At 33.0% G+C, this 26,550-nt stretch overlaps 2 protein-coding genes across 3 annotated transcripts; both read right to left on the bottom strand.

Annotated features, from left to right (window-relative positions):
* Window positions 1-51: 51 nt before the first annotated feature.
* Window positions 52-6,700, bottom strand: LOC115886728. Its single transcript, XM_030905999.1, has 6 exons — window positions 6,492-6,700; window positions 4,304-4,619; window positions 1,810-1,996; window positions 1,104-1,390; window positions 634-793; window positions 52-426 (listed from the first exon to the last, which is right to left on the bottom strand). The coding sequence occupies exons 1-6, from the start codon at window positions 6,553-6,555 to the stop codon at window positions 121-123; spliced, it is 1,320 nt and encodes a 439-aa protein (XP_030761859.1). The 5' UTR covers window positions 6,556-6,700; the 3' UTR covers window positions 52-120.
* Window positions 6,701-7,706: 1,006 nt separating this feature from the next.
* LOC115886757 (shootin-1) lies at window positions 7,707-25,158 on the bottom strand. 2 transcript variants are annotated; one of them, XM_030906036.1, is made up of 7 exons: window positions 24,990-25,158; window positions 12,921-13,141; window positions 10,976-11,162; window positions 10,327-10,576; window positions 10,013-10,176; window positions 8,982-9,165; window positions 7,710-8,559 (listed from the first exon to the last, which is right to left on the bottom strand). In XM_030906036.1, the coding sequence occupies exons 2-7, from the start codon at window positions 13,120-13,122 to the stop codon at window positions 8,071-8,073; spliced, it is 1,476 nt and encodes a 491-aa protein (XP_030761896.1). In that variant the 5' UTR covers window positions 13,123-13,141; window positions 24,990-25,158; the 3' UTR covers window positions 7,710-8,070. The 2 variants fall into 2 exon arrangements, with proteins under 2 accessions (XP_030761898.1, XP_030761896.1); XM_030906038.1 differs by lacking the exons at window positions 10,976-11,162; window positions 12,921-13,141; window positions 24,990-25,158 and adding an exon at window positions 10,701-10,860 and having other exon boundaries at window positions 7,707-8,559.
* Between the last annotated feature and the right edge of the window lie 1,392 nt (window positions 25,159-26,550).

Raw genomic sequence — 26,550 nt, 5'->3', positions numbered from 1 at the left:
TGCTCTCAAACCATAGGCGTACATAAATAAACATTAAACACAATAAAACACTTTTTTTCATAAAAAAATATATTTTAAAGCTGCCATTTTGATTAACGAGTGATATCAAATTGTAAAAATTTATATGATGTTAGCTAATTCGGCTAAGCCTTCTTCGCTGTCTAATTTCTTGGCGTTTTCTTTAATTATTTTTTCCACGTCGACCTTATTTAATTCTTCCTGGATTTTCTGTTTGATGGGTTTCTCGATGGCGTCCATGATTTGGTAACGGAGCAGATTAGGAACAACGTTCACTCCAAATTCGATAAGATAGTCGACTGTTCCTAGACCGTCGAAACGCACTTGAATATTGCCTAATTCCAGCTGAATATCGTCTAGGGAAGGTCTGTTTCTGGTATCCATACTTTGGCTTGCGTTGATTTGAACCTAGATGCAACCAGATATACATTTTTTAATATACAGGGTGACCCACTGTTACAAATAAGTATCAAATAAGCTTAATTTGGGCCAGAGATAAAGTGATAGCAAAGACTACACGTGATAGAGAGAACAAGCATGAAGAAAGCCTTCTTCATAATCAAATTTTGTGATTATACTGTATTTTTTATTTCGTATTTTGTAAACGAAACTTACTCTGATATATTCCACGCTAAAGGAAGCTGTTCCAACTTTGGACATAACGCCAGCTACCAAAGATACTTCCCAGTGTGTTGATCCGTACAGTTTTTGAGTTCCAACTTCAAGCAATGTATGTACTGTCTTGTTTCTTAGCTCGAAAATTATATCTTTGGTTCTAAATTAAAAATAAACTTTTTTTACATATTGTTCATCACTTAGGTTCATCATTTACATGACTGTATATGCAACCAACAATATCTAAATCCTAAGGGAAGGGATAAAAAAATGTGTAAAACTTCAAATTTAAAGACCCAATGCCAGTCCAAGAAGGTAACTTCTCCTATTTTCTACAGATCTTCTAATTGTAATATAAAATTTTCATTAAGATTTATAGAACATAAAAATATAAATAAGAAGAAGAGAGGGGAAATCATCAGGATTCAGTGTAGTATTAGTTGCATACCATTTTTTTTCAAACGTTTTACCTGTGAAAACTGGCTAATCCATTCAACCACGTATGCGTTAGGTAAATATCAAATACACCAACACTATTATTGTAATCGGGCACTAGGTAGGGATCGTATCCCATGTTACGAACTTTTTTCCTAACTTCTGACACCAGCTGATCGAAGGGCGATATGGAATTGGGGAAAGTTTGTGGGATTTTCGACACTTGCTTATTGATATCGTTTCTTATGTTCGTGTTGGCCTCGCTCAGGATGAACGGTTTTATCGAATCAAATACAAATGTACCGACGGAATTTATAATTCCCTAAAAAAAGTATGTTAGTTATAGTTTATAGTATTTTAATATACTTTTAATATAAGAATAATATAGATTATTGTGACGCCACTGAATGAAATTAACATACAACCAGTTATACACTCATAAAGAAATTGGCATCAAATGGCATAATATAGTCAGAGAAGAACAATCGTTTTATTCTTCTCTGATATAGCCCTTATCCTTATGTACACTTTATTTAAAGACTATATTGAACTATCTAAGCTATTTGTTTATTGCCATTCCTGTACATAGTAAATATATTTAAGATACAGGGTGTCTCCGAAATAAGTGCAAGAACATTTTCACAATATTTTTAAACTTTAAAAAGCATATTGTGACTATGTTGTATTTATTTATTATTTAACCGAACCAAGTCTTAAATTACTATGATAAAAGAAGCTTACTTGAAACATAGATGCGAAAAATCCCAGTCCCTGAAAGTCCATAGACATGTCCTTAAAAGTGATGTCCATGTTTATGTCCTGAGCTTCTAAAGACCCGTTCCTTTGCACTTCCAATGTAGCTATAGCTTTGATGTAGACCTTTTGTAGTTTCACTGTAAATGGTCCTTGGGCAGAAGAAAACCATGTCCTAAAAAAATAGTCATTATTATTAATCTAGGTGACAGTAACATCTTTGGACGAAGTGTTAACTATGTGAAATATTAACGTTTTTTTAAATTTCAATATTGCCATTATAGAACTTTTATTTCATGCTTGCATTTTTTCAATACAGTATTTAACCCCATTTTAAGCAAAAACTAAAATATTCTTTAATGTGTAAAAATTGGGAAGACTGTCTCAGATAATTTGCGCAAATTCGTTTAAAAAAAAATCGCAGTAAATCGAAAAATGTACACAAAAATCGTTAGCGTGTGTAATTCACAAATTTGGCTTGATAGTGTTGCGGACCCGTACCGTGTGAACTCGGCCTTAGGCTTGGCCACTCGGCTATGACCATACGCCGGCGACGCCGACCTTCTAGAACCGCTAAGAATTGACGGGACAAATCTGGATTGTCTGTTGCTCTCATATATAAGCAGACACCTGAGGCCTGAGGAAGATAGAGATAAATAACCGGTCGACGCGTACAGTTACAATCGCCGCGCTAATTCAAAATAAATTCCTGTTAGATAAATAATTAGATAAATTGTAAACAAGTTATAAATGGCTCTTTAAGTCTTTTAATCGTTATTGTTTTTGTTAATTAGTGTTAAATAAATTGTGACTAGCTATCCACACGGAACCGACGAAAAATGTAACAATAGATATAGATAGATATACAGGATGCTACATATTCGAGGTACGAGCATTGGTATCTCGGAAACCGTAATAGATACTAAGATGGTTAAATTGAGGCAAAGTTTCTCCTTGGGATGTTCACCAAGATGCCAACAAAAAAGTTTTAAAAATCTGAAGGATTGCTGAGTTTTTTGGAAAAACGTTTTTTTTTTGAAAATCAACTAATCTGTCGTTGCTTTTTAAAAAATCACAAAAACTAATTGCACATTCTCATAGCCACTTTATTAGGGCTATCTGATAGTATTTTTAGATTTTCAAATTAGTTGATAATCTGTGAGATACAGAGGCCGATTTATTTTTTTTAAATACGGACCTGCATTTTTTATTTCAGTTTTTGAAAGAACTTGGTCTTCTGATTCCTGAGTACAATGATATGCCACACTTTATACTTTTATTTTGTTTCGGACATTTGAATACAATTTATTTAAACTAATTTCCGGCTCTGATTTTTTTAAAATATTTACTCTATTTATCGTTACAATATTGATAAGCCTTCAAACTTAACAATGACGTGGGGTAAAACATTGAATACGGAAAATCAAATGCAATAAAAGATAATATAAAATAAATAATATAAATATAATATAATATAAACAATCAAATCATGTCCCCGGAAGATGGATTGGAAATGGTAGAACAGTATAATGACCATCGAGGTTCCTGGACTTATCGCCAAGGGGCGGGGCGAGGGCGGAGGGGTGTTGCATTACTTGACGTCATTTGCAAAAGTGAAATCAATATTATTAACATTTGTAATATAGGGTACAAAATGCATTCGGAAGTATAAGAAGATATGTTCACAAAGCAATAAATAAAATTGAACGAATAATAAATTTGTGCAATAGGAAGGGTGGTAACCCTTTCGAACATGTAGAGCGAACATTAGAAACTAGTTTGTAGAAGTTGATTTATTTATAATAACTACGATTAATATTATGCATATTATTACATCTTACAAGGCCCTGTATTTATCTGAGAGTTACCACAGTTTTTTAGATAATTTTGATATCTGCTGGTTGAGACTTAACGTTAAAATTTGTTTATCCCGATTGTTTTTTTCAGACACTTAAAAAATAAAAACTATCAGACAAAATAGCACCACCAACTAACTAAATGTGTAAGTAAAAACCAACTCAAAGAAAAACTCAAGAACTTGGAAGACTCCATCGTAACTTGGAATGGGAATCCTCCAACGGTCTAAGAAAGACACCCGAAGAAATTTCTTAGAATTTACGACCGAGAAAAATCAAAGACTTTTCTTGATTTAAGTGAAAACAATCTTCGGATTTTCACGGGATTTTTAACAGGACACTTCACCCTCAACGAACACCTCAGTAGATTGAAGCTATATAAGAAACAACGGCGATTGCAGATTCTGTGGAGAAAATGGAGAAACACAAGAACACCTCATCACTGAGTAGGCCGAGACCAAGGGCCGAGACGACAACTATTTCTGTAAAACCGTCTCAGATACTGGTTTTGTCAAAGGCCTGAGACTATATAATGAGTTATAAATCAAGAAAGAGGTACACGATGGATCTATAAGGTCGCGGCGATTAACTTTTCCCCTTCCATACAATCTACAATCTACAAATACCTTAAAGTATAATTTCCTACGACATCCATCTTGTCAATATTAAGACCGGCTTCGACCTGCATGGCTGCCACGTTGGCGATCACGTGATCCACCTTAAACTTCTTCAAGCCGTACAATTGGACGTCGCGAAAATTCATCCTGCCCACGGAGAAGGACTGGTTCATGGGCGGAATGGGCAAGGGATCGGGTATGGGCGTTCCCGGGATTCCCACAGGGTCATCCTGCTTGTAATGTTCGAGGATCACGTTGATGTAGTCGCTGAGCTTTTGTTCTGGGTCCGGGTTCTCGATGGTGCCAAACAATTGAGAAGGTGGATCTAGAATTTAAGAAATATTGCTATATAAACTATATACAGGATGGGTCTTAAATAAGTTCTCCTATTTTTCGGGGTGGTTAAAAGATAAGGCTAAAAAAACGGTGTCAAAGACGGCTGGGGAATAACAATCGATGATAATTTTGGCGAGGTCAAGCCCTAGACGTCATTTACTTGGTTCGTACTTATTTCGTAATTTATTTTTTAATGCCATATACTGCCTTAGGTTGTAATGAATTTTTATATTGTTTAAAAATAATTTTTAAATGGTGTAGTTTAAAATACGAGAAAAAATAATTTTTTGGAAATAGATTGGTGTGTCTGGAAGCGTTCTATCCTTTTTTAATCTTTATATAATTAGTGTTAATTTTGATAAGTAATATAGAGATTGACCTCGCCAAAATTATCATCGATTGTCATTCCCCAGGAGTCTTTGACGCCATTTTTTTCGATCATACGGTATATTTCGAAACCAGAAAGCCGATCAATAAATCAATTTTCAAATTTCAGTTCTACAGGGTTGTTCACCACATACGACACAGAGTCACAGATGGAGTATTGTAGCTAAATGATTAGATTTTTACAAATTGCAAGTTTTGGGTTCGTTGAAGTAAAGATTACAGTTGGTTAGGTTGTTTATTTAATTATTAGTTACTAGCCTGTACATTTTGTACATTTGTTGCTTTGAAAACAATCTAAAATGTCAATATTCCATGGGTATATTGATTAATGAGGTCTAAATTATAAGAAAATGCATTTTCTATGAAAACTTGAAGGGATAGGTAAAAAGTGGTATAATACAATTTGATAGACAATTAAATTATGCATCTGATTCTCATAAAATATATAAGGCGTTCCATTTAAATTAAACAAGTTATTGCCGTTTAAAGCTAGAAATTATTTAAAATAAATTTTTAGACACTCTGTATGAGGTAGTATTATTTTTATTATTGCAACACAATAACTGATCAATAAATAAACTTCAGTAAATATTTTGTATTAAAAACTTTGATACCCTTGGAGAAATGAAACCTTAAAATTTTTACTGCAATTTCACAAAATTGAAAATATTTCAAAAACGGTAAGGTTTAAGTGTAATAAACCTTAATCAAATTTACCTTTATTTTAATTGTAGAAACTAAAAATGTAATAATATACAGGGTGTTCCGTTTAAAAAATACAACTTTGATATTTTTTATTTATTTGGGACACTCTGTATCTTGTAAAAATATTTTTAAATTGTAGTTCTAATAGTCCTTCAACGAACCCAAAACTTACAATTTGTAAAAATCTAATCTTTTAACTACAATATTCCGTGTCGTATGTGGTGAATACAACCCTGTATACACCATTTTATTCGTTACCCAAAAGGCTATCAAATTTCATAAAATTTTCGTATTTCGAGTAGATTAAATTTAGAGAAACGAAAACACAGACAAAATTTAGTGGTTCTCAAAAATATAGCAATCTTTTTTTTATATTTCCAGTTAAATATCTGGGTTATATTGAACTACTTAAACGGTAAAGAGAAAATATGTTCTTTTGTGAGATCAGCACTTAAAATATGTGGACTTATTTAAGACTCACCTTGTATATAATATACAAGGTGTTTTTCAAAATATCTTAATTTAACTTTGTAACCATAACATTACATTATTTTGTGATTCTATGTAAAAATATTTGATTTTTAAAAGCCGCTTTAAAAATGCTGATGATGAACATGTTACATACATTAAAATATCATTAACTTATGATATCGAACTATTTATAATAAATTAAGACGTAAATCTAAAGACATACCAAAAAAATTAAGATTTATTCTTGAATAAAATAGGTGTATGTAAGAAATTATAACATTTATTTTATTTTACTTACCTTCTGCTGTAATACTGCATACTAGAAAACATAACAAACTACTTAAATATAAATAATAATTCATATTGTACTATTTAAGATTGTTTTTTTGAAAAATATATAGGAACTACACGAGAATCTAGTCTCGTAGTTTAGATTATGTCAAAGTTCACGACATGCTGCCACTGCTAACTTCTTGTGTTATCTGAATAAGTGACGTTTATCAATTTAAATGCTTTGAGTAATGGGTTTCGGTTTAAAAGAGATAAAGCTGTTGTTTCTGACAAATAACAGTCTTGGGAAAGTCAATTTTACGAAATAAATTTACCAGAAAAAATTGATACAGATTGATTTTCATTGTGAATATGTTATATTTATTAATACTTTAAAATTTCATTAATAATAATACAAGAATTGTTCAGAGGTGGTTCCTATATAGGGTGTTCCTATATAGGATGTGTAAATATGCGCAAGTATTTTCACTTGTAGTTATACTGTGACTATAGAAACAGGCCAATGAGCCATGAGGTTTTCTTTGCAAAAACATTTTTTTCTGGTATGTTAAAAACACTTCCTATACACAGGGCGAGTCTTAAATAAATGCAAATATTTTCAGGGCTGGTGGATCTCGATAAAAGAGACATATTTTCTCTTTAACGTTTATCAAACAAGTCCAAGATAACGGAATTATTTTCCTTTTGAAGAAAATTAAAAAAAAATTGCTTAAATTTTGAGAACCACTGGATATTTTCTAGGTTTTCTGTCTTGTAAATTTAATCTACGATGTTGTTATAATATTATCAATATACTATGTTTTTAACTAAAAATTTAAAAAAGAATCCAAAAACTTTGTCAAAAAATTCAAAATTTTCGCGAAAAATAAACCATAAACCATAGTCGTCTTTCTGGGATCGAAATATACTACCCCTGAGCCACAATAGGCCCTCGCGGCCGCAGTGGAGGGTCCCACCTGGCACCCACTCTTAGTCAATATAATACTACTCCTAAAATTTTTTGCACTTCTTTAAGACTCACTCTGTATATCATGTATTATGATGTACAGATTATCTATTATGCCCGGCATAGGACAGTCCCTTAATGTCGAGGGAAAATAATAGTCTGTCCAACGAAATAATGCCATACAATGACATATTTTAGTCACACTCTTATTAGATCAGGTATATTCCACAAAAATATGGACAAAATTCGATAAGGAAAATGATAAATAAAACACAATTCTCGTATTCTTTAGGAGATATAAAGATACGAGAATAAATTTGGGCATTCTAGACTTCTTAAATGCTGTGCCAATACGACCAATACCAAAGATCATTTATTTATATCTAGTTTTATAAATTTACTAATAACTTTCCTTTTAGAACAACCCTCGTATGTAAATATATATTACTTATTGATCTGCCCTTCCTAAAGAAATTTCTTCATTCTCCCAACCTTTATCTCCTTGTTTTACTTCAACTTTTATTTATAAACAAAATATATAAATTTTCGAAAAACATTCGTTTATAAAATATACATTTACAAGTAGAAAAATACAAACACTAATAATAGCCCTAGTAAAAACAGTAAAAAATACAATAATTCATAACTGTACATCTCCTAAATACTGACTTTGTCGTTTCTTCGGTGCCCTCCTCAAACTCCCTAAAATATTGAGTATCTCCGACACTGCCTTGGGCGTGTCCCTATCCTTCTCCATTTTACCCTCCTTCTTCGACTTTTTCAGGGTAAATTTACCCTCTTTTATAGCATTTATTATGTCGTGGTTCACACCAGGAGGCGCTGGTTTCTTGTCTGGACTCGATTCCTGTACCCCGATGGTTTTGGCCAGGTCCTCAACGGTTGCTCTACTTCTTCGTCGGCGTAGTGGTACGACTGGAGGACAATCGTTTGCTGCGAACGGTGGTGGGGGTGGAGGAGGCGGTGGAGGAGGTAGAGGAGGTGCTTTTAGTTTGGCCTCCGCAGCTTCGGCTCGGGAAATGGCAGATTTCAGTTCTTCTTCGACTAGTTTTAATCTTTCTTCTAGGATTTCTATGTGGGAGTCGTTTTCCTGGTCTTGCTCGAAGCGATCCTGTAAGAATGGACAAATTTTTAATAAATAAAAAACGTCCAAATATTCAGAAACTAATATGAGCAGATCACAAGAGAGTAGTATGAAAACGAAATATCTTCGTGCCAACATTTTGTCTCTCATTTTGAAAATCTTCATGTTTTGTGCGTTTGACAGATGAGCAAATACAAGCTCAAGACTTCCTTGATCTTGGCCTTGCAGTCTAATAAGTAGTCTTAGTCTTGGTATTGCAGGGTCCTTGTCTGATATTATTGGGCGTCTTACAATATATGCGCTGATAAGTTGCGCAGGATTTGTTGCTAGGTTGTTCCATGGCAAAATACGTAAGTTTAACTGGTATACATGATGAAGTAGGAAACTTTTTAAACTATTCTCGTATATTTCAGATACCTAATAAAGACTCTATTTTTTACTAAACATACCTGTAAACTATTCAATTCTTCTTCGTGTCGACTTCTCTCGTCTTCAAGCGTTCGTTTTAAGTTTTCGATTTCTTGTAATAATATTAACGACTCAGTACCATTGCTGTCATTCAATCCTTGCATTATCAGAGTACTTTGATGTTTCAAAATGTTCCTTTCTCGTTTTTGTTCTCCTGCTTCTTTTCTAAAACAAACGACAATACATTAAAAACAATATTCCACAATTATTTTAACAAATTGTTTTATGACAATGGGACAGTAGTTATCAGTGTTATACTGATTTGAAATTAGTTAACAATTTACATGCGAATAGTTCTGAAGAACTACACTCACAAATTAACGAGCTAAATACAACAATAAATAAAGTGTCTCAAAATGAATTTTGCAAGAACTAAAGTAAAACTAAAGTAAATAACACAACAATGGAAATAGAAGAATATATATTTGGGACAACTAATACACAGCTCAGGATTTCTACTGCGAATCGATGGAAGAAACTCAATCATATTCAAATATGGAATATCACTTTATCTAAAGAAGAAAACATTCGATCAATGTGTACTACCAGTGATGAACTATACATGCGAAACTTAGACGCTTTAAACCGACATCATAAGGAAACAGGTCATCCAATGTTCGTTAGCAGGTCATATAATGTTCGATGGAACGAACTATGCTGTGAATAACAAAGAAATACCCTAAAAAAGGAAGTGAATACTACAAAACACCCAGGTAACAGAATGGAATCCTTCAAGCGACCTGGCAAGAAGGATGGACAACAGATGGACCACAAAAATCACAGCCTGGTACCCAGGAGGAATTAGGAGACCCAGAACATCAAACCTAAGATGGGACCATAATATTACAAAATTAGCAGGGATAACTTGGACTCACATATACATCAGTAGATAATAATAATGATGACGATATCAGAAAATTAATTCATTTAACCAGAATGTGCAGAATGACAATTTTACAGATTATTGGAATTTAATCTGTTTAGCTGATAAGCACTGTATCTAGAAACTTACTTGAGTAAAATAATATCATTTCTCTGGTTCTCTTCAATTTCTTTCAGATCTTCCAATTCTTTTTTCATCATTTCTGATACCCTTCTGAGTTGTTGATGTTCCGTTCTGAGTTCTTCCAGTTCAGCTTTGAATTTTCTGTTCTCCGCTTTACGTAATTCCAGCTCCTATATTAGTAGAAAAAATATAAATTATTATGTATGTCTTGCACTGGTTGGTCTTGGCCTTGCATATCTAACGCTGGTCTTTCTCTTGCTCAAGACCAAGACCGCAAAATCAAGACGAGTCTACTATGGTTGAAACAAAGCTATATTTACCTCGTTAAGTTTCATATTTTGTTCCAACGTTTGAAACTCGGACTGGCGGACAGTATCCAGTTCAGTCTGTAGCTCCGCAACTTCGGTGCTGAGTTGCTTGATGGTTCTATTCAAGTTTTCAATGTCAGCATCATTGGATGATTCGCCAGCATCCACTCCCTCGTCAACTGCATCCTTGTCACCCAAATAGAGAGTTTTTCTCTTCAGTTCTTTATTTTCTTTGTACCATTTGGATGCGTCCTTCAAAACACTGAAAAACAACACTTCATAAACTTATTTTGGTCAGTAGAAATTGATGAAAGATCAATTTCCATAAGAATGTTGAATAATGATAGCTTTTTTTACAATAGTTTGTAAAAATATCGAAAATTTACCTATTCGATCTTACGTTATTTCTTAAGCTTAGTGCAAAATTTATTAACAAACCCATATAAAATACAATTGAAAAAACTTTGTGGTATTTTGATACAGGTTGTTCTTCTAAAATGAAGTCCATATAATTCTTGATTTTTTTTGGAAATTTATTGTCAATTTTGAAAAATCAAAATTACTTCAAGGTGTTTTATGACACAGATTAAAAGAAAATAAAATACAGGGTGTAATAAATAGTCTACCAAACTTCAGCGTTGTTCTTTATCGAAAAACTTACCTTGCCATAGCCCCGGTCTCAGTTTCATACTGATTTTTGAGCCTCTCGTATTCTGTCCATAAATTTTTCGATGCCGTAGATAATTTCGAGTATTCTTCATTTTTCTCGAAAAGTTCTATTTCCAGTTGCTCGTTTTTTTCTTGAAGATTGAGGTGCTTCTTTTCTAAGTCGTTGAGGCCTCGAAGAGCTATAAAAAAACGAATAAAATGTATAATTTTTGTCTTAATTTTATCTTAATATAATAGTCTAATTGTTTCTTTTTTCTTTAACCATTAGAATTATATCCATATATTTTTTTTCCTTTCTTGGGTATGAGGTTTTGTAATAAATTGAAAGATGGAAAACTTTTTTTTTATTATGCGACGTTTCGCTCCAACAAAGTGGTTTTTTTCAGGCATTACTTTATTCTAAAAACTTGAAGTCTTCTTGCTAGCACCAGTCTGTATAAATGAGTGTAAGTGAGTGTACTACAACTCACTTACACTCATTTATACGTTACATAATAAAAAAAAAGTTTTCCATCTTTCAATTTATTACAAAACCTCATACCCAATAAAGGAAAAAAAAGTATATCTTAATATAATGTGTGACATAGAAATTCATTGACATACATCATCAACATATTGAAAACATCGTTTAGCAAAGTCTCCTGTAAGACGTGTTGTGTATCGTCAATTAAGTGAATTTGAACTAGGTAGAATAATATTAGTCCTTTCGGGAAATTGAAAACAGGATTGGACGGAATGCTACAACAGTGATGCGATGTTGGATAGAGTGGTCTGTCTGTACATCACCACCATAAACGTCGTAGGGCCACCAGGTCTTTAAGAAAAACCAGTAATCGCGAAAAAAGACTCAGTGCCTTTAGAGACAGCTTCAGCACAAGTAGAGTAATCGGATATGAGTGGAGGGTAGCTAGGAGTTAACAGATATTCATGAGATCGATTTATCGAGAAACTAGAGCTTATGGGCTACAGTCACACCGTTCGCGATTGGTATTGCCATTAACCCATAGACATAAATAGTTAAGTCTAGCATGGTGTCACTAATGGGCTCATTGGAATCAGGAGTAGAATCGGGTCGTTTTCAGTGAAGAGTCACGGTTTTTGTTTGTGGACTCACGATGGTCATAGAAGAGTTCATCGCTGACATGGAGAAAGGCGCCAATTTTGCATGGAGCGTGATACTGCCCATACTAGAGATGTTATGGTTTGGGGTGTCATAAGAGTTGACGCATGCCTCTCTACTTTTTTGGATAGAAACATAAATTTGGTATGTCATCCACAGGGAGTTGGAGAAGTGGAATTTTCTTTTTGAGGGTGCGTTCCAAGCCCCTGACCTGAAAATTCTCCCAGTACTGTTCTTCAACGGTCTAAGACACTCGAAAATATTCCTCAGAACTTATGACCGAGAAAAATCAAAGATTTTACTTGATTTAAGTAAAAACAATCTTCGGATTGTCACGGGGTTTCTAACAGGACATTGTCTCCTCAACGAACACCTCAGTCGTCTGAAATTGAGAAACAACGGCGAATGCAGATTCTGTGGGGAAAATGAGGAAACACCAGAATACCTTATCATTGAGTGCGCCGAGACGACGACCGTTCGTGCCATGAACTTACGGCTGATGTCGAGGATGGAGAGCTGGCATCTGTGGAGCCGTATCAGATACTGAATTTTGTTAAAGCTCTGAGACTGTATGATGAGTTATAACTCGTTATAACTCAAGAAAGGGGAACAGATCTGTAAGAGGTCGCGGTGATTAACTCCCCTTCTAAACATTCTACATTCTACGTGAAGGTGCTATTAGTAAATTTTGCAGAATTCGTTTCAATAAATTTGTTTGAAAATGTCATCGATTATTATTATTCATATTTATCCCAAGTACTTCTCAAAATCTACTGTGTGTTGCAATGTCTATGTCATACCATATATCTTTTATTACCTTTTTCCTTTTCTGAGAGTAGGGTTTTCCGTTTTTCTTCACTTTCGTCATATTTCTGTCTCCACCTGTGGGCCGCGTCGTTGGGTACTTTAGACGGGGTACCATTTGGTGTGGAACTCTGTCTACTCAACTGTCTACGTAACGGAATGTTCGAACTGCCATTGTATCTGGATACCGATATGGTATGCCTATTGTTATTCATTCTTCATTCGCACAAGAGTCTATAAAAATAGAATAATGTCGCATTTATTGATACTGTTAATCGTTATAGTTTTCATATAATAATATGTAGTTAGTATTTTATTAAATAAAATTATTATTATTTTGTAGTAATATCAAAATATGTACTAGTGATGAGCGACTGGTCTTGGTATTGCAATTAGGCTTGGTCTTGTCGAAAAAAAACGGCGTCCAGTTGGCTTGGAAATTACGATCGATGACATTCCCCATATAATTTTATATATAAAATGACAGCGATCTTCATTTCATAGCCATCGCCTTTTTTTTAAATCATATTGTATATATGTTACGTGTGGTAAATTAATTGATGGTTTCGTGCAGGGTGTATAAATCTGGAAATATATTATGCCATGGCTTGAATTTTAGTGAAATTATCGCGAATCTTAGAAAAATACTTCAAAAATAGTTACTTGTGAAAAAAAAAACGTGAAAACGATTTCAGTATTAATGTATAGGGTGCAATGATATAAATCAACTTGATTTAAATCGGACGGATAAACGGATTTTTTTTATTTTAATCATGGATTTAAATAAAAAAATCAACTTGTTTAAAAACTTATATATATCTATTCATCTATTAAAATGTTGGACCAATTTTTGAAGTTATTTCGTGTGAATCCATTCTTCTAAATGGCAGAGATTTATTTAGAAATTGTGAAGTATCGGGAATCCGGTATTCGAATACCTTTCATTCGCAAACTAGTGCAGAACCAGTTTCTTCTGATGTCAGGTTATATTTTTATTCTTCAGGACTATAATCAATGTCAAAAAATATGCTGGTGTCAAAGACATCTTTATATCTTTTCTGAAACAACTGAATATTGATCAAGCTAATTTCTGCTTTCCCTAATTTATCTTCTATGTTAGTTCATTCTAAATTTGTACCGACATTTTGTTCTGCAATGAGTAGTTTGCACTTTGAACATTATAGATGGTACTAATTTTTATCTCGACTTAAGACAGTCATGACTATTCCAAAAAAATCCCTTTGATCTAAGCGGGCGATTTTTTTGCGGAAATAGGGGTATCGGCAAAGTTTACAGAATAAAATATTTCGGTGACCGATGTGGAAAAAAGACACGCGCCGGCGCCGCACGCCGGCGCTGTAAAAATGTTAATATTATCGATATCGGGCAGATTTACGAAGATTTAGCCATTTAGGAATAGGACTTTAAATAGAAAATTGATTAAAATATAAAAAATCCGATTGAAATAAAAAAAAATCGATTTTTTTTCAAAATCTTGATTTTTCTGCACCCTGATTAAGTAGCAATGAACTATGAAGTCCGCTTAGAGTTAACTAATTGATTTTTATCCTCACATTTTCGGATATATTTACCACATGTCAAAGATAATATTATTATTCTACACTTATAAGTAAGGTATAAGTGCTTCGTTTTATTGTTCTGACTCTGACGCCAATTTTATTAAGCACATACTGTATTAATTAAGAAATAAACTGTGGTAAGAGCTTGTTTAACAGAAATCCGGGAAACTGCGTGCTATATTTAACAGGAAATAAATTCGGAGATAAAGATACAGTAGAATTGCTGCTTGCATTAGGAGGCTCTTGCTCTTAATGCAAGAGAATAACCTTTTTTTATTTTTAAACTAGCCGGGATTTTAAGGTACCACCTATGAATCACCGGTAGAATTCTTTAATTAAAACCATTTTTTTCTTCTATTTTTAGGTATTCTACAGTGGCGACTCGTGAGGTCTGTAGATTATTTTTCTTTTCTTTAATTAAGTGTTGAATAGAAAGTAAATAAATAAATAAATGCCTTTATTGTCTAATTTTTTTTACAATTTGTAGACAAAGGTAAAGCAAACAAACAAACAAAAGAGAATACAAAACAAGTATACAAATTACATCATCAGTCTTATTATATATCAGAATACATTTACAAATGTTTACAATGTCAAAGAATAAAGAAATAAAAATAAGATTCAAAAATTTTTAATAAGTTTATAGTAAATATAGTAATAGCAAATATTAGACCAGTGTTTACAAGATCAAATTCGATTATCAAAATATAAGTCATTTACGGAGTAGAAAGCCGTATCTAGTAAGTAAGATTTCAATGCTTTGCGAAATGAAGAAAATGATGTTATGGATTTGATTTCAAATGGCAGGTGATTGTGCATTTTTTTTCGAGTTGTATAATATTGAACTTTCAACTAATTCTGAGCGTGGGGTAGGTAGATAAAGATCTTGCTCCGCGTTCCTGAGTGGATAAGTGTGAGATGGCCTTTCTTAAGAAGCTGATACATGCTTACGTATTAGGCAAACGGATTCAAATATAAATAAGAAAGGAAGAGTTAATATTTTTTATTTTTTAAAAAAGGCCTGGCAATGAGTTCTGCTGTTTAGTCCCAGTGAATATTGAACAGCTCTCTTCTGGAGCTTGAAAGTGCAGTCAAATTGAGTCACAAAACACGTACCCCAGAATGGAAGGGCATATCTGAGGTGCGACTCAAAAAGTGCAAAATAAACAGTTCTAGCCACTGACAAGTTAAGCTCCTTAGAAACAGATCTTAACGCAAAACAGGCAGAGCTCAATTTTTTCGAGAAAGCCTCGAATGCATTTCCCATTTTAGAGAATACAACAAGCCATAAGAATTTTACAGATTTTACGATGTCAATGGAGGTGTTGTTAAGTACAAAAGGTTGCAGCGAGTTTTTATACGACAAAGCTTTAGTTTTAGAAATGTTGAGACTCAGGAGATTCGAATCGCACCAAGATTTAATGGTGATTAAGTCATTTGATATAATCCTATGAAGTGCCGTGACGTTTTTGTTGCTCCAAGTGAAGCTAGTGTCGTCCGCGAAAAGACATATTTTACCACTGATGTTTATGTTTGCAATGTCGTTAAAAAACGAAGTTGTATTGAATACTTTACACAAATGTCTTTTGATACACATGATTTTAAAAATTCTTTGTGGCACTGGAATCATAAATACATAACATAAAATTTCTTTAATCTCATTTTTTGAACAAATAAAAGCTTTAAAACAAATTCTACCATTATGAAATAAACGAATCAAAACAAATGTAAAAATTAACTATTTTTTTTAACTTTCAGAAGACGCCACTGATGTTCGGAGATATAATTTTCCTAATCTGAAACGTACTTATTCTAAAATCAGACCCGCCAGAATACCGTTTAATTTAAAATAGATTTTTTGGTAAACTAAAACAGTCTCAGCGTTAAACGGATCGGTAGGTATAAGAAGTCATCTTACTTAGTCAATAAATTTAATAAATATTAGAGCTATATATAAATATATTTGATGCCAATTAAACTTTTAGTTGCGTAATCGAGTGCGCGATTTTTAAATTCATTGTTGCCAACCATGGACATATTCAGTAACTGGAATTTAAATTTCGCGCTGGTGGATCGATTCAGGTGGTAGCTATGTTGCAAAAAATGACAAGTTGCCTCATTTATTTGTTTATTTCCTGACATTGTCATTCGTTTTGACACTTTACTTTTGTATTACGAGTTTATGGTTTAAATAAATAGTGTTGTGATACTTTAAGCTTAAAAATGTTTACTAGCAGACCTTGCAGTCGAACATTGCGCTTTTTAGAACCTCTTTTAGTGCGAAGTGTACAAGAGAGCTTAATAGCCGTAAAAAAATCAATCATTGCAACTTTATTAGAATATTTTGAACGGGAAAGCGGTAGTAATGACCCTTGTGAGTTTTTTTTATGTAAATACTGTTTATATATTCATAATTAATTTATTTTTGTTTCCTAATTTATTTTGATTAAAAAAAATATATAAAAGTGGGCAACGCTGTGCCGGTCAAGCTTAATCAAATGACTAAAAGTTTATTTGGTATGAACTGTATAACAATAATAAAGTACTATCGTAATACAATTTTAATCATTTACCTATTGATGCTCTTATCAACACATTGTTATTGAATATATTGTGACAAGTGACAATGTAACAGCTGTCTTACATCCTAGAAAAACTACTCCACAATAAATTATTATGACATTCATTTTATTAATAATCGAAAATTTTCAATATAAAAACGAATTGCATCTGAATTTATCAGTAATGACGATAGGAATTCCGACGTAAGCAATTTAAGTAAGTACAATCCTCTTTGTTTTGAAAAGAAAAAAATTGGGACCGGGAGGCACGTATAGCCGCGCATACTAAAATATGTTAATAAAAAGTTGGTAGCCAGAATTTTTCCAATTTTTTTTATCTCAAAAACTGCGACTTTGACTGATTTTGATGTTATTACAAATTTTGTTGCAAATATTATTCCTAATCTTAAATTGAAAACCGCGTTTCGCTAGCTACAGTAATTTCGGAGTTTTTTTTAACCCGCTCCCATACCCCCTTACCAACCCTCACCCCCACCAAAAACTAATGGCCAGATTCTCGGGTGCCACAGTATTTTTGTGCCAAATTTGGTTAAAATTGGTTCAGCGGTTTTTGAGTTATCGTGTTACAGACGGACAGACGGACAGACGGACAGACGGACAGACGGACAGACGGACAGACGGACAGACAGACAGACAGACATACACCATGAAAATATTTGGTATTTAGGTCATTTATGACCCAAATAACTCATTTTGAGTGAAATTAAAAAAACAATTTTTGCCGATCTTAATAGCTTACCATACCTGTTGGTATGGTCGGCTAAAAAGGTTAATAGAATAATACGTTAAATTCAAAGTCGAATTTCCCCTTCTATCTTGGAGAAAAAAACTACGTACGGCACTGTTTACTGCCAATTTACTAGTCCTCGGCTTCTTAACCCACGTTATTAAAACAAGCTCGAACAAATTACAACAATTACTGTTTAGAGCTTAACAACAATAATTGAAAAATTGTCTTAAATGATTTTTTTTAAAAGGAGATACCAAGGAACATTTTTTTGAAGCTAGTAACATTTTTTAAGAGATGATTATGAGAATTATAATAGAACTGATACTTATAAAGAGTCTTTATTGCTCTGTAAACAATATTAGTTATCTATATTTTAGAAAAAAAAAACAATTACAAATTAAAGTTAAAACACTGTAACAAACTATATTTAAAAATGCGATTGGGATTTCGTAGATTAACTATAGATTTCCAATAAATTAGCGGTATAAAAATTTTATGATTCATAATTTAAAATTCGTTAATAGTAACGGAACATTTTACGAAATACCAGTTTTATTATTGATCTAAAACAATATTTATATTTTTAATGGAATTTTTGAGCTTCTTTATCTAGAAATGAAAGATAAAAATATATTTAAAATGAGCCAATAGGAAAGCACAGCCGTATTCCTGATTTTTATTATCAAGATTTTACTTCCACTCTGAGGAAATTGTTGGAATAGCTGTTTTAAGACAATTTTCTGATTTTTTCAGATATCGAAATATAAATTTTAAATTTAGATGCCCAGTATATACCGGGTGCGTGTCAAAAGTGGCTCACCCCTATAACTTTTTTATTTTTTTCAGATAAAAAAACGGGATTTGGTTTGTTAGTATATGACATAAATTAGGATTGATTCATGTATTCAATTGTTTTCGGTCACTTCCCGTTTCACCGGAAATAACTACAACTTTTGATTTTTAAATGGTACCCTCTGTATTTCTTTACTTTATTCGATAGAAAATGCCACTCTGAATCGCCTTGGAAAAATAGATTTGATCGTCTAATGCTTTTAGTATCTTGTCCTGACCGGTTAAAAAATGCCTAAATTGTATTTTTAACCATATCTCAATTTTTTCAAATGGAACGAGGGTGGCTCATTAGTATATTTCAAAAAAGCATTTTTTTACGAATAATTTGATACCACAAACTTGGTATTTCTAGCGGTTGCTAAGAACAACCGCAAACAAAAACAGAAATAATTTTCTCTTGTCCATGTTGTCCATATCTCTTCTCAAAGTCAGAATCTTCAAAAATTATAAAATCTTTCAAAATCTAAACCGCTCTCAGTGAAAAAATTCCAAAAAGTCTTTAAAGTGTCCGTTATCAAAGTAATTATTGCTATCTTGTGAGTTTAATTTAAGATTTACTTACTCAAGCCCGTCATAATTGTGAAAAAGTGCACTTGCAAAACAAAAACTTTGGAAAATCCATCGAGCCAGGGCCCCGTTACCTGAACTAACCAATCTAAATCTACCTTAAACTGCCCTACACGCACGTCCCTGTCTAAAGAATTCATTCATGGTGGGGGTATTTAACAAGATGCACACAAGATTGCGTCCCTTATGTTATTCCTAGAATTATCTATTATTATTCCCAAAATTCCTAGTTGGGCACCCCTACTATTTATACTCTGATGAAATTATCACCTTCTTACAAATGCTACAGGGCATTTTTTAAAGTTTGGTAATGCTACCAAGGGGATAAAAATGAAAGTGAACTTGATTTCAACCGAATCGAAAAAGGAATAAATACTCTGACTACTTTTATATTAATTCTCTCAGATAAATGACCTCTTGGGGCTATATACCTACATGTATAGAAAATAATCAACAATAATGAAACTTTCTCGCATTTTCACCAATGAAGAATCATTTCTATTACACGTTTTGATATGGTAGCTTGACACAATATATTATAAAAACTAACGGAAATGTATTTAAAAAATACCGTTGTGTTATTTAATATTTAAATTCGTAATAACACGCATGTTTGAGCTCATTTAATGAAGGTATATTTCATCAGGATTTAATAAAAATCTAAAAGCATTTCTAATTTGTTGAAATGCATGCATAAATCAAATTGAAAAAGTTTATACAAAGTCCTACATGAATAATATCATCAACGTTTTAATTTTATTCAAAAAACTACACAATTAAAAATTATCAGAAAAAATGTGTGATGATTTTTCAAGGCTTTTTGTTAAGCCCCCTCTACACATAACGTTATACATGTCAGTTTTGTTTGTCAGGTAAAACGGAAGAACGTCTAGAAAACTCACCAAACGGTCGTCTGTCTTAGCCTTTAAAGTGTGGTCCACACGTAACGACTTATAGTACGATTTGCTTGCGCCTACAAAACGTTGCAGACAAAACATAGAAACCAAGTTGTGTCCACATTATACAAGGGCGCATATACGGGAGGGGTAATTACTCCTCCTAGGAAGATTTATATAAGATAAACGTGGTATAAAGTGTAATTGTCACAAAAGTAATTAATAATATCAATCAAAATAGAAAATCCAGGCCAATCCAAGTTTATTCTTTTCCACAGTGAATACCATTAAACAAATATTTAATTTATATCTAGTACTTTACTTAAATATTGCTACTACCCTTCTTTGACTCTATCTCTAGATACACCACTGATATAAGAACTTGTCCTTCACTCTTATGTATTCTGTCATATCATCATGGAGAAAACACTGTTGTAGCTAGTTTTTACTATTTGTTTAAATAAAGTTAAAAAAAAGACGAGTTAGACGTCTTAACTATGTCCCTAGTAGAATTTTTTGGGGTCTTTGATCGTTCAGAAAATTAAGTAAATTAAAGTTCTTAGAATCGATCAATCTTATCCAGATTGATTTTGTGTGATTGAGTTGAGTGGAGGTTTTTCCGAACCAGGATCTGAGTTTGGCGAGACAGGAAATTCTCCATCGTCCTGGACATCGTTTTCCCCAAGATCCTTGCCTTGGAAGATGCACTGGAGCAGCTGCTGGTCATACCTACCTTCCTTGATTCCTCATCACGTGGCCTAGGTATAGCAGCTTTCGGCGTTTGACCATGTTGACGAGCTCCAAGTTTATTCGTCACAGGACTTCGATGTTTGCGACCCTGTCCGTCCACGGTATTCTCCTGTACAGTAAAGTTCGAAGGCTTGCAGTTTGGATATGAGGATATGGTGTCTTCCTTTAGGGTCCAGGTCTCTACGCTATACATTGATTTTTTAATATTTTATAGAGTTAGGTCGTGGTTTTAAAGATTGCGCTTTTGGCATTTCCAATTTTGCACTTGATTTCTTGCGAGTTGTACGTCTTTGGTGGAGAAGCTCCCGCTCAGGTGCCAGGGGAATCCCCTCTGGCATTTTGGCTGTGTTTAAGAAACATCTCATTGTCTTGTCCCTGGCTGCAGTGTCGCGGCCAGGGAATTGGGGATATTGCCTATAACGATTCCGGATGAGACTACCCTGTCCGTCATATCAAGCACTCTCTATTGTCTATAGTCATTGTAGCAGGGCAGAAGGTGTGGGGGGGGGTCTTAGCTTAACCGCCTGGACCAGGAGGAGACAACCTCAACAAAAACCTACATAAATCCTATGATGGTGGGACCAGGTCAAAGGGCTGCGTGGCTAGATAGAAGACTCTACTGGTCTCAACCTTGGGGCACCAGGGGCAACCCATTGTATTCTCGTCTCCCTTACTACTACATGCGGGCTCTGTAGAAGTGGACCGACTAACCCTTGCGATGTAATTGACCTCAAATTCAATGGTATAGGCAATAGAAAAGAGGGATATATCCTTTATTATATATTCGGGACAACACCGGTATCAGGTCTAAGGAGAGACCAAGTTGAAAAACCGGAAAAAATGGAGAAAGATCCTCCAGCTTCCACCGCACGGGTATCTCAGCCGGAGACAAGCTCCTCAACTGTGAAGTGCACGGAGGGCTAAACCCCAATCGTGGAAGAGTGTATACCCTCGTAGGAGGTAGAGGCCCACTCCTCGATGGGAAAGGATGGGAATTACCCTGTCCTCCCTACAACAGGAAGATCCCCGTGTATGATGAGCTATAGACTGTATGCAGAATTTATTAGTTGTATGATGAGCTATAACTCATAAAAGAGGGACACAATAGACTTTTAAGGTCGCGGTGATTAACCCCTCTTACTCATTCTACATTCTACAATGTTCATCAGATTATGCAGGCCTTCGATGGTATCGGCAAACGGCAAGTAAGAGACGGTTTATAAAAATCGTAAGACTGACAGGAAAAAAGTTATGTGTAGACAGACCTTAATTGACTTTTTAAGTATTTAAAATATTAATACTGTTAATTGCTATTAATAATGATTTATCAAAACGATTTTTTTTCGATCGATGCAATTATTCTTTTCAACCAATAGAATTATACGAAACTAAAATAGGTTGTATAAATTTGAACCGTACCATATTTGAAAACTAGTTCTCTTAGAACATATGGTCAAGTGTCTTACGTTATATACGCGTAATATCCAACAAAAGAGAATTAAATTGTAAATCGCAATATAAATAATTAGGTCGTTAAATTTAAAGTTAGATTTATTAGTTTAGAAAAATTGTGTAATAACTATAAGAAATTAGAATAAGTATAAATTTTGGATATACTATCACGCAACAGAAAAATCTAATAATATAACTATAGACATTTTTTTTTGGTAAATTGTCACTAACTTTATAGTCCAAAGCTCCCAATTAGACACACAGTTATTAATAAAAATGAAGAAACTATTCATTTAATTATTTTTATTAACAGAAAATCGAGATGTGATTCTATCAAACACTTTTTAGTCAGAGACACCAAGTAAACCTATATTTTTTTAATAATAGGGGAGCCAAGATACTAAATGGGGATTTACTCGAGGGTCATGTGGACCTATTGTACTGTGAAATGAGATGCAAAAATGAAAAAAAGGTTACATGATGTATGCTCTTTCACTGGTGAGAGAAGCGTGTACAGGTTTTCAAATAAGTAAAAAAAGCCACAAAGAAATACTTGGGCGTTTCATATAGTAGAAAGGGATGTTAAGTTAAGTGAACCTTACGGGAGATTCTATTCAAATGACTGGCGATTTGGACGTCACCAAAACTCATAGTAGATTTTTTAGAAATAAATACTTCTCACCACCACTCTTTATTGATTATTTTGGCTACTTCAGCTTGTTGAGATTATTTAAATGGACTCTTTTCTACATGTAATTAACTCACTTTGTCTTAAGCTGACGCGCTCAAGTTTTTCTAATTATATTTTTTTCTACTATTCTGATCGGCTGGCCTACACGCATGTTCCTGTATAAAAGGTTCATGTAAGGCGGAGGTACTTAAGAGGTTGCAAGGTTTAATTCAAAAATTCCCGCATTGGCTCCCCTACTATAAGCAGGTCGTCAAATCTAATAATTCGGAAATTTTTAAAGATAACACCTTATCTCATTACACATTGTTTCTTAGGTATTTCTCAGGACAGACCAAATTTAATTTCTAGAATAGAAATGATTCGATCACAAAAAAAAACACAAACAATGTATGGCAATTCCGTTAGAATTATGATTTTTCCACGTAATACTGACCTAACTATAAATAAATGTTACAAAATATGCTTCAAATAAGTAACTCAAAAAAAAATATAAAAAAATGTAGATAAGTATTGATTGATCTTGATCCTCATTTGATAAAAAATTGTTTATCTTGGATTAATAATTTTAGAAAAATGCATTGTAATTATTCTTTTAATACACGCTAATGCATTTTTACAGTTATTTTCAACTAAGCTGTCAGAATAAATATTAATAATAATTTTGTAGAAAGTTTTTTGGGAATGTTTTCGTATATAGATTTTATCATGTGAACGATTAAAACATGTTCGTAAAAAAAATAAAACCGGAAATTTTTGTTATTCCGTCATATTTCCGGAAATGACAAAGATAAGTTCAGCTACTTAAAGGATTATAATTATCATTGGACTCATTGACGGAGCCACTCTGCCTCCATTTTAGCCACCCTGTATCTCTTTTCGTAAATATGACCGAAACTATAACCCTCTATAACGATGCTATTTTAAACTATGTTGATTTATGTTAAAAAGTTATATATTATGTAATGCACTTTTGTATCGTATTTATGAAAATGAGAATAGACTATAGCTATTATATTTTTAGTAAGATCATAACAAAACAAATAAAATAAAATAAAAAAATATACAGGATGTCCCGTTAAAAAAAAATTGAATCATATTTTGAACAGCTCCCAGCGAAAAACTAGTGACGTCATTGGATTCTACGTGAAAAACTCCACGGTATTCAGTTTTTACCTTTTTGATAAGTTATAAGATCACCAAAACCAAGATATGCAGAGACCACCAAAACCAAGAAAAACGCAACATTTTCAAATTCACCCTGTATTTCAGGAACTAATAGGGCTAGGACAAATCTGTGTGTAACAATTTTTAGTTTTAGAAAAAAATAGAACAGTGATGTGAAAATCGCATCTTTGTATTTCTACTCATAAGCAAAAAAAAACATTAAACACATGAAAATGGGACACCCTGTATATGTAGTTAACGTTGATGGGAAACGCCAAATCAAAAAAATATATATTTTTTGGGATTTATTCATTTACATTCTGTACAAGAAAATTGAATTGATGTGCTGAATAATAATGTTGAAAAAATAATTAATATTTTTTTTAAACCTTCATTATCCCATACTTTTAAATTTAACAAAAAATAAGATTTCTCCTGTATGAAAAGTTAACTATTGTCTATAAATATAGCTATAGTTTAATTAAATCTGACATAATAATTAAAAATAACTATATAGAATTTACTTTAAGAGGTTCAATAGAAAAATTAAAATCACTTTCATTTTTATCTTCTTTGCGTTTAGTGAGTATTAAAATTGAAAAATAATCCTTGCAAATGCATGTTCCTTTTGTTAAGATCGTCGATCATTATAATAAGTTAAATTGGTACCGCTCCTATATAAAACAATGACATACAAAAGACTTTGTTTATCATTACTTATATCCCTTCATGCTTTATGTGAATTATTACGAACAACAATAAAAGAAACCTTGAGAGAATGCACTGTGACTAAAACATTTTTACCAAATTTCACTTACATATTAATCACTGTTTTTTTCTGTTTTAATGCAGGTACCATTCACCTTGTAAACAAACTATTCAACTAAAGTGCGACACTGCAATCCAAACGAATGCGAAAGTTATTTCGTGAAAGTACTCGTAAAGTCGTACCGAAATCGTCTGTATCTCTTGGCGACCAAAAGATTACTAAAAAGTACTGCTGACTGAATCTAAATAAACGAATATCGAATGGTACGACGTACAGTGGAGTGTTTTATGTGAAAGCATGGCCAAAAATATATTGTGGCTTTTTCTCAACACTATAGTCACTAGTCACTATACCATAAAATATTGTATGGAAGGAGGAAGTTAATCACCGCAACCTTATACATCTATTGTGACCTTCTTTCTTGAGTTATAACTCATCAAACAGTCTCAGGGCTTTGAAAAAAATCGTATCAGATATTTTTTTTTTGAATTACAGAGGTTAGTTCTCCATCTCCGATATCAGTCGTACCTAAAATGAGGTTATATACATTATAATATAACCTCATTGGTCGTACCAAAGTCTATGGCACGAATGGTTGTCGTCTCGGCGCACTCAGTGATAAGGTGTTGAGTTCCTTTAAGTACCTTTTTTAAATATTAATTTTAATTTTCTTGTATTACCAATTTTCTACTAGTATCTGACTATTAATTTATTGTTGTTAGTTGTTACAGATGAGACTAAAACCACATAAAATAAAACGGTTAATTTTCGGAACATTTACAAACGGAAAAATATGTTTTTTATAAATATTAACCGATTTTGTATAGTACTTTTATTATACATACTTCCTTTTATTATACACCAAGTATCCATTACAGTTTAGATGTTATCGAATACATGTCCATTAAAAAATGGTGATATATGTTTTGATCAATATGTGATATATGTCGATGACATAACATAAAGCAAATCTAAAGCACGGCATATAAATCACACGGCAGGCCAACTCGCTTTGGCGGGAACGCTACGCGCGTACCCTAACCCTAGCGCACGCCGCCATTATGGGTGCCAGCGACAGAAATTAACCAGTAGAGATGGGAAAAAATCGATTCCACGGCAGATCGATTTTTCGATTATAAATTTAAATATGAATCGATTTATCGATTTAAAAAATCGGTGTGATTAAAAAGCCGATTTTTAATTTTTTTAAATAAATAATAAAGTTACAAAACAAGATCTTTGATATGCTATTACATTACTATTGGTCTAGGGTCTAGGTTAACACTCCACACCTAAAGTTAACACACTAAGTTAACACTCCACACCACAAAAAAATAAATATAAAAAAAAATAATACAAAACAATAAAAAAACATTAGTTTTTTGTTCTTCCTTTAGAGGTAGAGATCACATAGATAAATATTGCTTTACAAACTTAAAAAATTTTGGTTCTTGTTTACAAAAATCATTTTATTTACATTTTTTGACTTTAATCGACTTCGTTTGGCTGAAATTATTATGCCTGCCTGTAGAAAAACCATCTCAGAGGGCACTGACGTTGCATTAATACATAAATACTTTAGGGCCAAAGTATCTAAATATTGGTAAAGT

Source organism: Sitophilus oryzae, unplaced genomic scaffold (assembly GCF_002938485.1).
Source record: "Sitophilus oryzae breed Bouriz unplaced genomic scaffold, Soryzae_2.0 scaffold_496_pilon_pilon, whole genome shotgun sequence".
In the NCBI taxonomy this organism is placed as follows: Eukaryota; Metazoa; Arthropoda; class Insecta; order Coleoptera; family Curculionidae; genus Sitophilus; species Sitophilus oryzae.
This window is presented reverse-complemented; position numbering and strand designations above follow the sequence as displayed.

What these genes read in the sequence shown, in the direction of transcription:
- LOC115886728 (XM_030905999.1), bottom strand. Translation starts at nt 6,555, where the DNA reads ATGAATTATTATTTATATTTAAGTAGTTTGTTATGTTTTCTAGTATGC. An exon ending in ATGCAGTATTACAGCAGAAG is followed by an intron (nt 4,620 to 6,491) that starts GTAAGTAAAATA and finishes CTTAAATTCTAG; the next exon opens with ATCCACCTTCTCAATTGTTT. An exon ending in TTTTCGCATCTATGTTTCAA is followed by an intron (nt 1,391 to 1,809) that starts GTAAGCTTCTTT and finishes TACTTTTTTTAG; the next exon opens with GGAATTATAAATTCCGTCGG.
- LOC115886757 (XM_030906036.1), bottom strand. Translation starts at nt 13,122, where the DNA reads ATGAATAACAATAGGCATACCATATCGGTATCCAGATACAATGGCAGT. An exon ending in ACTCTCAGAAAAGGAAAAAG is followed by an intron (nt 11,163 to 12,920) that starts GTAATAAAAGAT and finishes GTTTTTTTATAG; the next exon opens with CTCTTCGAGGCCTCAACGAC. An exon ending in AAAATATGAAACTTAACGAG is followed by an intron (nt 10,177 to 10,326) that starts GTAAATATAGCT and finishes CTACTAATATAG; the next exon opens with GAGCTGGAATTACGTAAAGC.